Genomic DNA, 15,460 nt, shown 5'->3' with positions numbered 1-15,460 from the left:
CCAGGAAACACTCTGTGTGAGTCAATGACAGGCACTGGCCTCAATAACCTATTGATCAATTTACTTAGTATGTGAAGAGTTCAAAGGTGAGTTCAGTCAACTGAGCTTTCAAGTGTTTGCTTTTCCGTTGACATTTTAGTCATTTATCCAGAGCGACTTGTGCTGTTTGTGCATTCATCTTAAGGTAGGTAGGTGGGACAAACACATARCTGTCACGTTCCTGACCTTATTTCCTTTGTTCAGTCTTGTTTAGTTGGTCAGGACGTGAGCTGGGTGGGCATACTATGTTATGTGTTTCTATGTTGGGTTTATTGTTTGGCCTAATATGGTTCTCAATCAGAGGCAGGTGTTTGTCATTGTCTCTGATTGGGAACCATATTAAGGTTGACTGTTTTCACTGTTTGTTTGTGGGTGATTGTTGCTTTGTCTGTGTTTGTTCGCCACACGGTACTGTTTTCGTTCGTTTGTTCACGTCGTTTATTGTTTTGTATTTTGTCAAGTGTTTTTCGTCTTCGTTTAAATAATTAAAGTATGTATTCAAACCACGCTGCGCTTTGGTCCGATCCTTGCTCCTCCTCAGACGAGGAGGATTACGACGAGCGTTACAATAGCACAATCATAGTCARCTTTTTTTGATGCACTTCTATAACATGTGGGCTGATTAGGGTAGAGATCAATAACATGGTTAATACATGTTGATAACATGCTTAATACGTGGTTTCTTTCGAGCACAAGAGTCGAGTTCAGGTCATCTTTTGCAACTTGTATTTCTCATTTATTGCAACTGGAAGACATTACATCACAAACATTATTGTAGGTTTTAGAAAAACGGAAAGGAAAAAAACAACATTGATACTTATTTTTGCCACAGTTATTGGACAATATGATATTTACATGAATGAATGAATGGATGAAATAGTTTGAAATCAGTMTTTGGCAATATTATTGCACAACAAGGAAAGAATCAAACATTGATTTGAAAATCAAACAGCCAGGTGTAGCTACGCTGTATTACATTGTCATCTCATAGATAAATAGTTTTACATTTGACATCTCTATCTGATGGCGTTCTGACACTTCTCAAATAGTCACCAACATGGCAGTATTGTAACGTATTGTCAGAGAAAATGAAAATGGCAGGCCTTGTGTGAGTCCAAAATGGCACTTCTGACAAACGTAGTGCGCTAGATATGGAGTAGGTTGTCATTTGGGAGGCGCACCTTATATTGAGCATGATTAAGTTTGGCAGGTTTTTAGTTAAAACATTGGTTTCTAATTCAAGGCAGTGAAGCCTTTTCTTCTAATATTTTCCATGTCATTCAATTAGTCAGTCCTAGTTCCAGGTATCGTTGTATTTGTAAAGTAGAACATTATAGGGCCATGAGTTCACCTTCCTTCCCTGCATGTCACTGGATGTGTCCCAAATTCCAMCTGAGCCCTATGGGCCCTGATCAAAAGTAGTCCACTACACTGTGTGTACAAAACATTAAGAACACCTGATCTCTCCGTGATTTAAACTGACCAGGTGGATCCAGGTGAAAGCTATGATCCCTTATCGATGTCACTTGTTAAATCCACTTCAATCAGTGTAGATGAAGGGGAGGAGGCAGGTTAAAGAAGGATTGTTGAGCCTTGAGACWATTGAGRCATGGATTGTGTATGTGTGMCATTCAGAGGGTGAATTGGCTAGACAAAATATTTAATTGCCTTTGAACGGGGTATGGTAGTAGGTGCCAGGCGCACTGGTTTGTGTCAAGAACTGTAATGCTGCTGGGTTTTTCATGCTCAACAGTTTCCAGTGTGTATCAAGAATGGTCCACCACCTAAAGGACATCCAGCCAACTCGACACAACTGTGGGAAGCATTGGAGTCAACATGGGCCAGCATCCCTGTGGAACACTTTCAACACTCTGTAGAGTCCAATGCCCCGACGAATTGAAGCTGTTCTGAGGGGGTGGGGGGTGCAAGTCAATATCAGGGAGGTGTTCCTAATGTTTGGTACACTCAGTGTATATAGGGAATAGGGTGCAATTTGGGGCGCATCCACTGTGTGAGTCACCGGATGAGAAGGTGGTTACTAAAGCAACACGTTGTCGTTGACATGCCAGGGCAAACTCKACAACACATTAGTCACCATAACACAGAGGGCTTGACTTGTAACGCAAGAACACYCCAACACAGTCAGGACAGGAAGTGGAGATGGCAGCGAGGTATACAGGGACAGTAAGTGTGCGTCTGAAATGGCACCCGATTTCCTATATAGTGCACTACTTTTGACCAGGGCTCTCATCAAAAGAAGTGCACTATATATGGGGAATATAGAGCCATTTCAGACACAACCAGGTAGCTTTTTCTTCTTCATGTAAACATTGATGAAGCACATTGAATTGTATAGAATGTCATTGTTCTCTATCACAGCTGATAGAATACTATGACAATGGAACTCAATGGAACTCAGAACATTTGCTTGTCTGTCTCCATGTCTAGCTGTCACAGTCACTCTCTGTCATTCCTCTAAACCACTACCGTAGTCACTCTCTGTCATTCCTCTAAACCACTACCGTAGTCACTCTCTGTCATTCTCCTCTAAACCACTACCGTAGTCACTCTCTGTCATTCCTCTAAACCACTACTGTAGCCAACTCTGGCTCTATCTGACTCTACTCTGACACTCTCTGGACCTCTCTGACTCTACTCTGACACTCTCTGGACCTCTCTGACTCTACTCTGACTCTCTCTGGACCTCTCTGACTCTACTCTGACTCTACTCTGACTCTCTCTGGACCTCTCTGACTCTACTCTGACTCTACTCTGACACTCTCTGGACCTCTCTGACTCTACTCTGACTCTCTCTGGACCTCTCTGACTCTACTCTGACTCTACTCTGACACTCTCTGGACCTCTCTGACACTACTCTGACTCTACTCTGCACATAACCTCAGTCCAAACCCTATTACCTCTGCAGTTTGTACCAGAAAAATGTTAATTCTCACTCCAATGTATGTATGTACAGTATGTAAGTACAGTATGTATGTATGTACAGTATGTATGTATGTATGTATGTATGTATGAACAGTATTGGGTGGCAGGTAGCCTAGTGGTTAGAGCTTTGGGTCAGTAATTGAACGGTTGCTGGATCGAATCCCCAAGCTGACAAGGTAAAAATCTGTTSTTCTAGGTARGCAGTCATTGTAAATAAGAATTTGTTCTTAACTGACTTGCCTAGTTAAATAAAGGTCAAATGTAAATGTATGCATGTATATACCAACATACCAGAGCATGAACTGACTAAGGCTTTAATGTATTCTCATTATAGCTTACGCTAATCTTCTACGGCAGGGCTAAATGTACTGAATCACTCAACTTAAACAATTGGCAGGGTTTAAACATCGCTCATTATATAATACTTTTCCTTTGTACTGTCATTTTACCAAAGTAAATAATCCATAAAAACAGGCTCAATTGAGTCATACATTAATATATTGTATCTGACATAACTTTGAACAAAATGTTTGCCTATGCTAATCTGGTGTAGGCTAGGGAGCCAATTAGAACAGTGGAACTTGTTCAGAACATTCTGATGAATTCTAAATTCCATGTTAAACAGTTCCTTCTACTCCGTCAGTTTACACTGAGGTTTCTGCCAGGAGAAAACTAGGACCCAATAGTAACATATTCACAAAATGAGAAAATACTGTGATAAATAAAGAAATATGTGCTGTTCAATATAAAATCATGTCAATCAAAGACATCGGAACACAAAGCCTTGAGAACAGGCACAATGTTAAAGGGTGTATGGTTGTTGGACACACACAAACACTCACACACACACACACACAAACACACACTATTGATAACGTCTGAAAAACACTAGAACATTGACATATTTATCTTTTAAGAGGCATGAGACTGAAAACCATACTAGAGGCTTTTCAATCTAGCCTCATACCTAACAGACATGGGTTTAAACACTACAGTATTTGACATCATTTAAAATACTTGGGCTGTGCTTGATAGAGCTTGCCTCAATGGAACAAATAGAAAAATCCCAAAGTACAAACCCCGCCCATCTGGCACACAAGGTCGTTCAAAGTATTTGAAAGCTTTCAAACAGTATTTAAACCCAGGTCTGTTATACCTAAAGCCCGGAGTAGAAGGGCCTCATAATTGCAGAGTGATTTCCCCATAACATTTCTCCCTGGAGAAGATGTGTCTTTATTAACCTGCTCATCTGAAGAAATACAATATTCATTTACTACAAAAAATAATCTAAATGAAATTAAACAAAATTGAGGGTATAAGAAYTGTCTGCAAAAACTTTGTTTTCTCTTGTAGGATCTAAGTTTATATGAAAATAAGTCATGCTTCATGCTAAATACATTGTTTATATTACATGATCTTTGAATAAAAAATGATTTACTTTTGTATCTTATTTACAAGCACCCATGCAATATAACTGAGAAAGTCCTGCAGGTCAAATTGCTTCAATTAAGAAAGGAAAAATAAAATATTTTCTAACCTTTTTACAGTTGTCCAGACTGGACAAATTGCTTATACTTTTATGAGAGTAGGTAGAGCAAGAATGGGAAACATTTCAAACAGAGATAAAACGACAACAAATCCACAATTTATGTAAATGGTTTTGTGAGTCTGTTAAATGATAGGCAGGTGTCGTAACATGGGGTATATTTAAACTGACATTCACTTTTTTAATAGAAGAGAAACACTGGAAGAGTTTGAGGGACATAGTCTAAGTGAAACATGTGTCTGAAATGGCACCCTATTCCCTATATAGTGCACTACTTTTGGCTAGAGCCCATGACGCTCTGGACAAAGTAGTGCACTATAAAGGGAATAGGGTGCCATTTCAGATGCAGWTGAGCAACAAGCACAAGATGGAGGAGATATATTACCTCTGACCTGGCACTAAGTCATCACCATGACAACAAAAACATTGTAACAGTAAAGTTCCAATTATCCTTAAATATTAAAAAGTGCTCTTAAAGGAATCGTGCCCCGTTCTCCATGATGTCTTTACTATTGGTAATAGAAATTGCTGTAATTAATGTCAATTAAGTGCATGCATGATTTTCTAAGAACAGATTTTTACAATTGTTTAGACATTTACGGTATTCTCCTGTCTCTTCTCTGAAGATCTTCTGATGTAATAATARCCATTGAGCAGATGCTTTTATCCAAAGCGACTTACAGTCGTGTGTGAATACAATTTTTGCGGGTATTGAATCCACAACCCTGGTGGTGCAAGGGCCATGCTCTACCAACTGAGCCATACATGACCATATATGACGTTGCTATGCCTTTATATTTGTCTTTGTACGCAGATTGGCTACATCAGGCAACCTGGTCGCTTGTCTTTGGCACAGTCTTACATTTTGTGCTCATGGGCGTAGGATGTGTCAGCAGCAAGTTTTAACAGTTTTAAAACTGTAAGTATTATTGGCTCAACTTCCTTGCTTACATTACTGGACATTTGCTACAGATTCACAGACGTAACCTCTGACACTTACAGATTACACAAAACGGTCAGCTATTCTCTTCAAACATTACATTTTCTACTATGTTTTTCCCTAATTAGTGACAAAACATATTTTTCTATGGCTTGCATCCCCTTTACACAACATAAAAACATCAACAGAGACACATRAGAATCAATTACCCATCAGAGTTAGCGTTGAAACATATAGGAAACGTATAGGAAAACAGAGATTTTTGATATTGCCACAAATAAGTAGGATTCTCCTAATGCCCCTGGAGGAGAGAAAGAGAGCTAGAGAAATCTAGAGAGAGATAGATAGATGAAGTAATGTCTATTGAGACTAATGCTTGAATAGAGTTCTATGTCTTGGCCCGTTGGTGGTTGATAGGTCAGTGTGTAGACCTGGCGTGTAGTCCTACTGAAGGCCTCTGTGCTCAGGCCTGTCCATATACCCTGTTCACACTATGGAAGCCAAAGTTGAGCTGAGCCAAGCCRAGATGTACTGGAGCTTCCTGGCCTGGTTACCCTCATCCACCATAGTTGCTGCTGGAACCATGCTGGAAAGGAYAATCTGAAAATAAATGTTCAGAGCCAGCMCAGTATAGGCTTTAGTTTGGGTCTATAGTGGGAATCAGGCATCTGAGACACAACACACCACCAATGGTTAGAAGCAGCTGGTGTCCTTCCTATCTACTCTGACCAGAATATCTGCCGTCCTTTTCTGTTCATTTCACAACGTTTCTACGTTGAATCTCCACCATTTGTCAACACCCAGCAGGTGATTGCTAACACACCTTGCAACACACCACGCCAACCCGCTGCTTTTAGCCGTTGGTCTTTGTGGCGTGTCTCAGCTATTACTTTCTAGGCCATGGSGATATGTGTGYWGGCCAGGTGTGYWGGCCAGGTGTGYWGGCCAGGTGTGTAGGCCAGGTGTGCTGGCCAGGTGTRTAGGCCAGGTATACAGGCCTGATGTGTAGGCCTCTCTATGGCCTGGCATTAGTTAGTTTCTGAGGGCCTCTTTCTGCTCCTTCTCTTTCTGAGCAGCCTTGGCTCGGTTTGTGATGTTGTTGAGGCAAGCCCTGACGCCTGCCAGGTGGAGCAACGACCCAGCCGCCTCCTTCATCTCCTCATCATCGCTCTCCAACGGCGGCTTCTCCGCGGATGCTGCCGAGCGGCGCTTCTTCAGCGGCAGCGTGTCACCCAGGGCCCGCAGGCGGTTTTTGGTCCAGGGCAGTCCCCGTCGCCGGGCATGCTGGGATAGGAAGGAGACGGAGGCAGAGTCCAGTGGGACTTCTTTAGGTTCGGATTTGACCCCTCGGTGGACTCCCACCTCCACTGCAATGATGTCATCGTCTTCGTCGGACACGGAGGGCCCCTGGGAAGAGCAGGGCATGCTGGGGGATTTGGCATTGCTGTAGTTGTGGTCCTCCTGGAGGTCGTCGCTGGGAGGGTGGGAGGGGTAGTCACAGGGGGTCAGGTAGTCCCCCAGAGCTGACCTGGAGAAAGACACACAGGAGAGATAGGAAGGCTATAGTTAATCTTAATGTAAACAGACTACATTCTTGGTTAGTGTCTGCACTGAGATTGGAAGGTTGGGAGTTCAATCTCAGGCCGAGTCATACCGAAGACTGTACAAATTGGACCCGATGCGTCTCTGCTTGGCACTCAGAAACATTAAAGAGATACTGTAGATTGGGGGTAAGGCCCTGCGATAAACTAGCGTCTGGTCCAGGGGGTATACATCTATACTATCTAAATTTGATCACTCTGTTGTTGCAGATAATTTTCCTTCGCAGAGGAAAATCCTAACTTGTTCTGTATTCAGGGTTAAAAAGGCTTCTAAAGTTTGTATTTTCCACTTAAAAATGTTAGACTTATTTTGCCCTAAGCAGGAGCAGGAGTAGATGTGACAGATGGGGTTGAGGTCAGGGCTCTGTGCAGGCCAGTCAAGTTCTTCCACCCCGATCTCAACAAACCATTTCTTTAGGGACCTCTCTTTGTGCATGGGGGCATTGGCATGCTGAAACAGGAAAGGTCCTTCCCCAAGCTGTTGCCACAAAGTTGGAAGCACAGAATCGTCTAGAATGTCATTGTATGCTGTAGTGTTAAGATTTCCCAAAACTGGAACTAAGGGGCCTAGCCCGAAATATAAAAAACAGCCCCAGACCATTATTCCTCCTCCACCAAACTTTACAGTTGGCCCTATGCATTGGGGCAGGTAGCGTTCTCTTGGCATCGACTGAACCCAGATTTGTCTGTCAGACTGCCAGATGGTGAAGCATGAATCATCACTCCAGACAACGCGTTTCCACTGCTCCAAAGTCCAATGGCGGCGAGCTTTACGCCACTCCAGCCGACGCTTGGCATTGGACATGGTGATCTTAGGCTTGTGTGTGGCTGCTTGACCATGGAAACCCATTTCATGAAGCTCCCGACGCACAGTTCTTGTGCTGACGTGGCTTCCAGRGGCACTTTGGAACTCGGTAGTGAGTGTTGCAACCAAGGACAGACACATTTTACACGCTTCAGCACTCGGTGGTCCCGTTCTGTGAGCTTCTGTGGCCTACCACTTTGCGGCTGAGMCGTTGTTGCTCCTAGATGTTTCCATTTCACAATAACAACACTTACAGTTGACCGGGGCAGCTCTCGCAGGGCAGAAATTTGACAGACTGACTTGTTGGAGAGGTGGAATCCTATGACTGTGCCACGTTGAAAGTCACTGAGCTCTTCAGTAAGGCCATTGTACTGCCAATATTAGTCTATTGAGATGGCATGTCTGTATGCTCAATTGTATACGCCTGTCAGCAACATGTGTGGCTGAAATAGCCGGACCCACTAATTTGAAGGGGTGTCCACATACTTTCGTATCTATAGTGTATTTCTGTATAGTTACTGTGTCATTACAATAGTACAGTTGATATACCATAAAAGCTGATCAGAGCATCGCGCAATAAATAAATGAAAGTACTCCCTCTGTCCGTCCACACCACAGCACACCCCTCGCTCGGACTGGACCTCATTTTCCTTTAGCAGGACAGTCTGGCAGCATTAATATCTCATAGGAAGGACATACCATCCTCTAAATGATGAAATATTCCATGCATACCTTATATGAGCTGCTGCCCTGCCAGTGGGGATGTTTAATTCATGACGTTGTGTGCATGTGTGTGTGTGTGCATCCATGTGTGTATGTGTGTGCCTCCGTGTGTATGCGCATGCCTCTGTGTGTGTGTGTGTGTGTGTGTGTGTGTGTGTGTGTGTGTCCTTTCATGCTCTCATGCTCCCATGATGGATAAGCATGTCCAGGCCTGTTCCTAAAACTTCTCTGAATCACCAGGCTCTTCACAGGAATAAACCAGTGTGATGGCTGTAGAAACACACCTGGTTGTGTGACTTAAAAATAGCACCATATTCCCTATATAGTGCACTACTTTTGTCCAGGGCCCATAGGGAAAAGGGTGCCATTTTTGATGCAGTGTAAGACTGAACTCAACATGTAGTACTGTACTAAACAGAATAAAATACCAAATACCTTTGTGTGGTGGTTTCAGTTGGAGTATAAAAATATTAAACAAATTAATGTGTGATTATGTGAATGGTAAACGGTTGTTAAATACTTTTGGGAAGGTGGGGGGGGGTGAGTGTGTGTGTACTCCAGGTGCAGCCATACGTCATAACCCAACATTTGATCGACATGCTCACTGACCTTATCGCAGTGGGCCTTCTGCCCACGGGGCTAATGGGTAGGGGTCGGATGACAGGAAACAGACAATGGCTCCTGACGCAGGCCCCATTTTGGATCACRCCTTGAGAAACTACAGAGAGAGGAGAAGACACAAGGATTTACATAGAGATACACACCAACAAATACACACCAACAGACACTAGTGTGCACAAGAAAACACACACACACACAAAAAAGGATGCAAACATTTGAAAGGTCCCTGTATGCATGGAACTCAAGGGTACAGAAACACCTCCTTCTCCGAACACACACACACACACATATACACACACACACACACACACACACACACACACATGCATACATCTATACACAGAACACACACGTACAACAAAAAGTTGTTTAATTGTTAAGTTCCACATAGCACATAGCAAAATTGTCGTAAACACATAGCATCATTGTCGTAAATGGCGAAGGTGTTGGATTGACTGGTCTGGGCTAATCCCTGAATTCACTGTAGGGAAATAATGAGTAAGAAGCCAGAATCATAAGGTAGCCTATACACCTCAGAAAGACCTGGGATCAGTTCACTGACTATTCATTGGTTCTGTGAATAGTCCAGCAGAGCGGTATTGATGGGAGAGAAGAGGCTAAATTAAGCGAGCAACTGTCCTAAATTAGTTAAGCCCGCTAGAGAATCATTAAATGAACAACGTCTGCTGGACGGCTCAAACCATCCCATCAAAGGGGAAAGGGGAAAGGGGAAAGGGGAAAGAGGGATACCTAGTCAGTTGTAAACTGAATGCTTTCAACTGAAATATGTCTTCCGCATTTCACCCAACCCCTCTGAATCAGAGGTGCAGGGGAATGCCTTAATCGACATCCACGTCTTTGGCGCCCGTGGAACAGTGGGTTAACTTCCTTGCTCAGAGGCCCAACGCTCTAACCACTAGGCTAAAAGCCGCCCAATGGCTGGGGTTAACAGGCTCACAGGTCTCAGCATTGCGTTGATGTTAACGCACACAGTCTGTTGATATTTGGATGTAGCTATACTTGAGTGTGTGTGTGTTTGGGGATTGTTGCGTGTGGGGAGGGGATGGGGTTGTGTGTGTGGGGGGTTGTGTTTGTGGGATGGGGGTGTGTGTGTGGGTGGGATTGTGTTTTGTTTGGATGGTTGTGGGGATTTTATTAAAAAAATAATATTATTTCACCTTTATTAACCAGGTAGGCCAGTTGAGAACAAGTTTCTCATTTACAACTGCGACCTGGCCAAGATAAAGCATTGACACAAACAACAACACAGAGTTACACATGGGGATAAACAAAAAAGTACAGTCAATAACACAATAGAAAAGTCTATATACTAGTATGTGCAAATTGGAGTAGGAGGTAGGCCATAAATAGGCAATTGTAGCGAAGTAATTACATTTAGCAAATTAACACTAGGAGTGATAGATGTGCGGATTGATGATGTCAAGTAGAAATTACTGGTGTGCAAAGAGCCAAAAAAGTTAATAAAAATGAGGATGAGGTAGGGTAGTTGGTAGTTGGATGGCTGTTTACAGATGAGCTGCAGCAATCGGTAAGCTGGCTCAGATAGTGATTTTAAAGTATGTGAAGGAGATATAAGTCCCAACTTCAGCGATTTTTGCAATTCGTTCCTAGTCATTAGCAGCAGAGAACTGGGAGGATAGGCGGCCAAAGTAGGTGGTTGGCTCTGGGTGACCAGTGAGATATACCTGCTGGAGCGCTGCTTTACAGGTGGGTGTGTTATTATTGTGACCAGTGAGCTGAGATAAGGTGGAACTTTATCTAGCAAAGACTTTATAGATGGCTTGTCTGGCGACAATATTGTAGCGAGGGCAGCCAATGAGAGCATACAGTCGCAGTGGTGGGTGGTATATGGGGCTTTTGGTGACAGACGGATGGCACTGTGATAGACTGCATCCAGTTGCTGAGTAGAGTGTTTGAGGCTATTTTGTAAATGACATCGCCAAAGTCGAGGATCGGTAGGATAGTCAGTTTTACGAGGGTATGTTCGGCAGCATGAGTGAAGAAGGCTTGTTGCAAATAGGAAGACGATTCTAGATTTAATTTCGGATTGGAGATACTAATATGAGTCTGGAAGGAGAGTTTACAGTCTAACCAGACCTAGTTTTGTAGTTGCCAACATATTCTAAGTCATCATTGATATATACAGAGAAAAGAATCGGCCCAAGAATTGGAACTGTGGTACCCCATAGAGACTGCCAGAGGTCCGGACAACAGCCCTCCGATTTGACACACACAACTCTATCTGAGAAGTAGTTGGTAACCAGGCAAGGCAGTCATTTGAGAAACCAAGGCTGTTGAGCCTGCGATAAGAATACGGTGATTGACAGAGTCAAAAGCCTTGGCCAGATCGATGAAGACGGCTGCAAGGTACTGTCTTTTATCGATGGCGTTATGATATAATTTTGTACCTTGAGCGTGGCTGAGGTGCACCGTGATCAGCTCGGAAACCGGATTGCACAGCGGAGAAGGTACGATGGAATTCGAAATGGTCAGTGATCTTGTTTGTTAACTTGGCTTTCAAAGACTTTAGAAAGGCAGGGCAGATGAATATAGGTCTGTAACACTTTGGGTCTAGAGCGTCATCCCCCTTTGAAGAGGGGGATGACCGCGACAGCTTTCCAATCTTTAGGAATCTCGGACGATATTGAAAGAGAGGTTGAACAGACTAGCAATAGGGATTGTGTCTGGAGGAGGGGGGGGGGGTGTGGTGTGGGGGACGGGGGGTGAGTTGTGTGGGAGGGGGGAATGTGTGGGGGGAGGGGGGGTTGTGTGTGGGAGGGGGGATTTGTGGGTGGTGGTGGGGGTTGTGTGTGGTGGGGGATGTGTTGGGGGGGGGGGGATTGTGTGTGTGGGGAGGGGGGGATTGTGTGTGTGGTGGGGGATTGTGTCGTGGAGGGGGGGGGATTGTGTGTGTGGGGAGGGGGGATCGTGTGTGTGGTGGGGGATTGTGTCTGGAGGGGGGGGGATTGTGCTGTGTGGGAGGGGAGGGGGGGATTGTGGTTGTGGTGGGGGGGATTTGTGGTGGGGGGGGGGATTGTGTGTGTGGGGGGGGGGATTTGTGTGTGTGGGGGATTGTGTGTGGGAGGGGGGGGATTGTGTGTGTGGGGAGGGGGGATTGTGTGTGTGGGAGGGGGGATTTGGTGTGTGTGGGATGTGGGGATTGTGTGTGGGGAGGGGGGATTGTGTGTGTGTGGGGAGGGGAATTGTGTGCGTGTGTGGGAGAGGGGGATTGTGCGTGTGTGTTTTCTATGTATGGCTAGGACAATGTTCTGTTATGCTCTGTCTCAGGAGATCGCTCAAGAGTGACTTTTGGACATCTATGTACTTCGGGAAATGCATTCAAAACCGGCCACTAGGGGCAACAGTGAGCCATTTACCATCAAGTAGGCTTCAGTTTTGTAAAGGTGTTGTGGATGGGAGTGGGATGCTGAATCCCATGACACTGGATCAGAAGGTTACATGTTCAATCCCAATGGTGGATACTTAAAAAAAAAAAATGTTTTACCCTATCCCAAACCTTAACCCTTACCTAAACATCCAGAATGAGTGCATATAACTTCATGTTTTTAACCCTATCAAAACCTTAACCCTTACCCTTCTAAATTTGACGTTTTGAGAACCAGAACTGTGCTGAGCAGGAGCCAACCCAGGGTGTCAAAACACTTTGAATTTTGACATTTGGAGAAACATCAAATTCTACAGTGAGACTGCAAGAGCTTGTTGTCTGCATAACTTACTAAGAAGAAAGTTTTACAGAGAAAGAAATAGATTAAAGATGAGACAGAGATATTTAGAAAGAGAGGATAGAGAGACAGAGAGATATTTTAGAAAGAGAGAGATAGAGAGACAGAGATATTTTAGAAAGAGAAGATAGAGAGACAGGATATTAGAGCAGGATATGAAGATAGAGATAAGAGAGACAGAGATATTTAGAAAGAGAGGATAGAGAACAGAGATATTAGAAAGAGAGGATAGAGAGACAGAGATATTTAGAAAGAGAGGATAGAGAGACAGAGATATTTAGAAGAAGGATAGAGAGACAGAGATATTTAGAAAGAGAAGATAGAGAGACAGAATATTTAGAAAGGAAGATAGAAGAGACAGAGATATTAGAAAAGAGAGGATAGAGAGACAGATATATTTAGAAAGAGAAGATCATCACAGACGCTCCAGTTATTTGAGGCTGGCTGTGAGCTCAGTTCATTCATCACAGACGCTCAGTTATTCGAGGCTGTCGCGCTGAGCTCAGTTCTTCTCATCACAGACGCTCCAGTTATTCGAGGCTGGCTGCTGAGCTCAGTTCATCTCATCACAGACGCTCCAGTTATTCGAGGCCTGGCTGCTGGAGCTCAGTTACTTGAGGCTGAGCTACTTGAGCTCTTAGTTCATCTATCACAGACGCTCCAGTTATTCGAGGCTGGCCGCTGAGCTCAGTTCATCTTCACACAGACGTTCCAGTTACTTGAGGCTGGCTGCTCAGCTCAGCTCATCACATACGCTCCAGTTACGCTCCAGCTCATCACAGATGCTCCACCCATATATTTTCTTGTAAATCTGTACATATACACAGTGCTCGGAGAGTATTCAGACCGCTTTACTTTTTCCAAATTTCTTATGTTACAGCCTTGTTCTAAAATTGATTAAATAGTTTCCCCCCCTCATCAAATTACACACAATACCACGTCATGACAAAGCAATAACAGGTTTTTAGAAATGTTTGCAAATGTATAAAAAATGTAATATGGAAATAGCACATTTACATAAGTATTCAGACCCTTTACTCAGTACTTTGTTAAAGAACCTTTGGCAGCGATTCAGCCTCAAGTTTTCTTGGGTATGAAGCTACAAGCTTGGCACACCTGTATTTRGGGAGTTTCTCCCATTCTTTTTTAAATAATCAATTTTAGAATAAACCTGTAAAGTTACAAACGTCAAGGTGTCTGAAAACCATCCCTGACTTCTATACCAGGTGGTGTCAGAGGAAGGCCCTAAAAATTGTCCAAGACTCCAGTCACCAATAGTTACTGACTGTTCTCTCTGCTACCGCACAGCAAGCTGTACCGGAGCACCAAGTCTAGGTCCAAAAGGCTTCTTAACAGCTTCTACCACCAGGCCATAAGASTCCTGAACAGCTAATCAAATGGCTACCCAGACTATTTGTATTGTGCTGCAATTAGTTGGTTGTACTTTTGGGTAGAGCAGACATTGCCATATATTTTAGTTAGCTGCATGTGTGACAACTCTGCTAGACCTATTTAGGATATAATTTACAAAGATTATAACTTTTTTTATTTATCAAAAAGTATGTGTTTTYAATCAATTACTATATTTGAGAATAACAACAATATTTGTTGTATTATTTGTTCTGTCTTTTTGTCACGCCCTGACCGTAGAGATCTTTTTATTCTCTATGTTTGGTTGGTCAGAGTGTGAATCGGGTGGGAAACTCTATGTTCTTTGTTTCTATGTTTTGGCCGGGTATGGTTCTCAATCAGGGACAGCTGTCTATAATTGTCTCTGATTGGGAATCCTACTTAGGCAGCCTTTTTTCMTTTTGTAATTGTGGGTAGTTGTCTTTGTYAGGGGCACAATAGCCTAAGTAAGCTTCACGGTCGTTTCCTTGTTCTTTGTTTTGTTGGCGACATTTATAAATAAAAGAAATGTAYGCTCACCATGATGCACCTTGGTCATGTAATTTCCACGACCACAGCAATCGTGACACTTTTCTAGTGGATTAAACCGAAACTGCAACCAACTTTCTATGACTTGTTTTTTAAAATAGCTTTATTTTAGAAATGATTTGATTATCAAATAACCGGAAGTGAGAAGTTGTAATCTGAATAAAGGGAAAAAGGCCGTTCTTGAACATGGGGTGAGACCTTACTAATCTGCTAGAGAACCAGTTTGGATATAAGTGTATGGCCTTCGAAATGTTGCTTATTTAAAATCAAATCCAACAATAATATCAAAGGGTTAGAAATCCAGGGCTTAGTAACAAAGGTGTCATTGTACGATGATGTTCATGTTTTCTTTTAAATCCACAATTTGAATCCCTCCACAGCTTCATAGAGGATCTGAGATACTTTTTCTAACCTCTCTGTATTACAACCAATGAACTGATTAAGTCTAGGTCCTATATTACTATTGCATTACTAAAAAATACAACCTTTGACGTATTACGCCTTGATCGTATCGTTCTGAACCACACTTGAAATGGTCTG

General features: G+C 43.1%; 1 protein-coding gene across 1 annotated transcript in view; it reads right to left on the bottom strand.

The window, feature by feature from the left end:
- Positions 1 to 748: 748 nt before the first annotated feature.
- LOC112071557 (forkhead box protein N3-like) overlaps positions 749 to 15,460 on the bottom strand; it is a 69,949-nt gene continuing 55,237 nt past the window's right edge. Inside the window, exons 4-5 of the mRNA XM_024139004.2 lie at positions 9,207 to 9,315; positions 749 to 6,996 (exon numbers count right to left, since the gene is read on the bottom strand). Coding sequence (XP_023994772.2) covers positions 6,501 to 6,996; positions 9,207 to 9,315 — 605 coding nt within the window. The 3' untranslated portion in view covers positions 749 to 6,500. The remainder of the gene's footprint in view (positions 6,997 to 9,206; positions 9,316 to 15,460) is intronic.

The sequence above is a fragment of the Salvelinus sp. IW2-2015 genome, unplaced genomic scaffold (genome assembly GCF_002910315.2).
Source record: "Salvelinus sp. IW2-2015 unplaced genomic scaffold, ASM291031v2 Un_scaffold1641, whole genome shotgun sequence".
NCBI classification, from domain to species: domain Eukaryota; kingdom Metazoa; phylum Chordata; class Actinopteri; order Salmoniformes; family Salmonidae; genus Salvelinus; species Salvelinus sp. IW2-2015.
The sequence above is the reverse complement of the archived record's forward strand: the minus strand, read 5'-3'. Positions and strand labels throughout refer to the sequence as shown.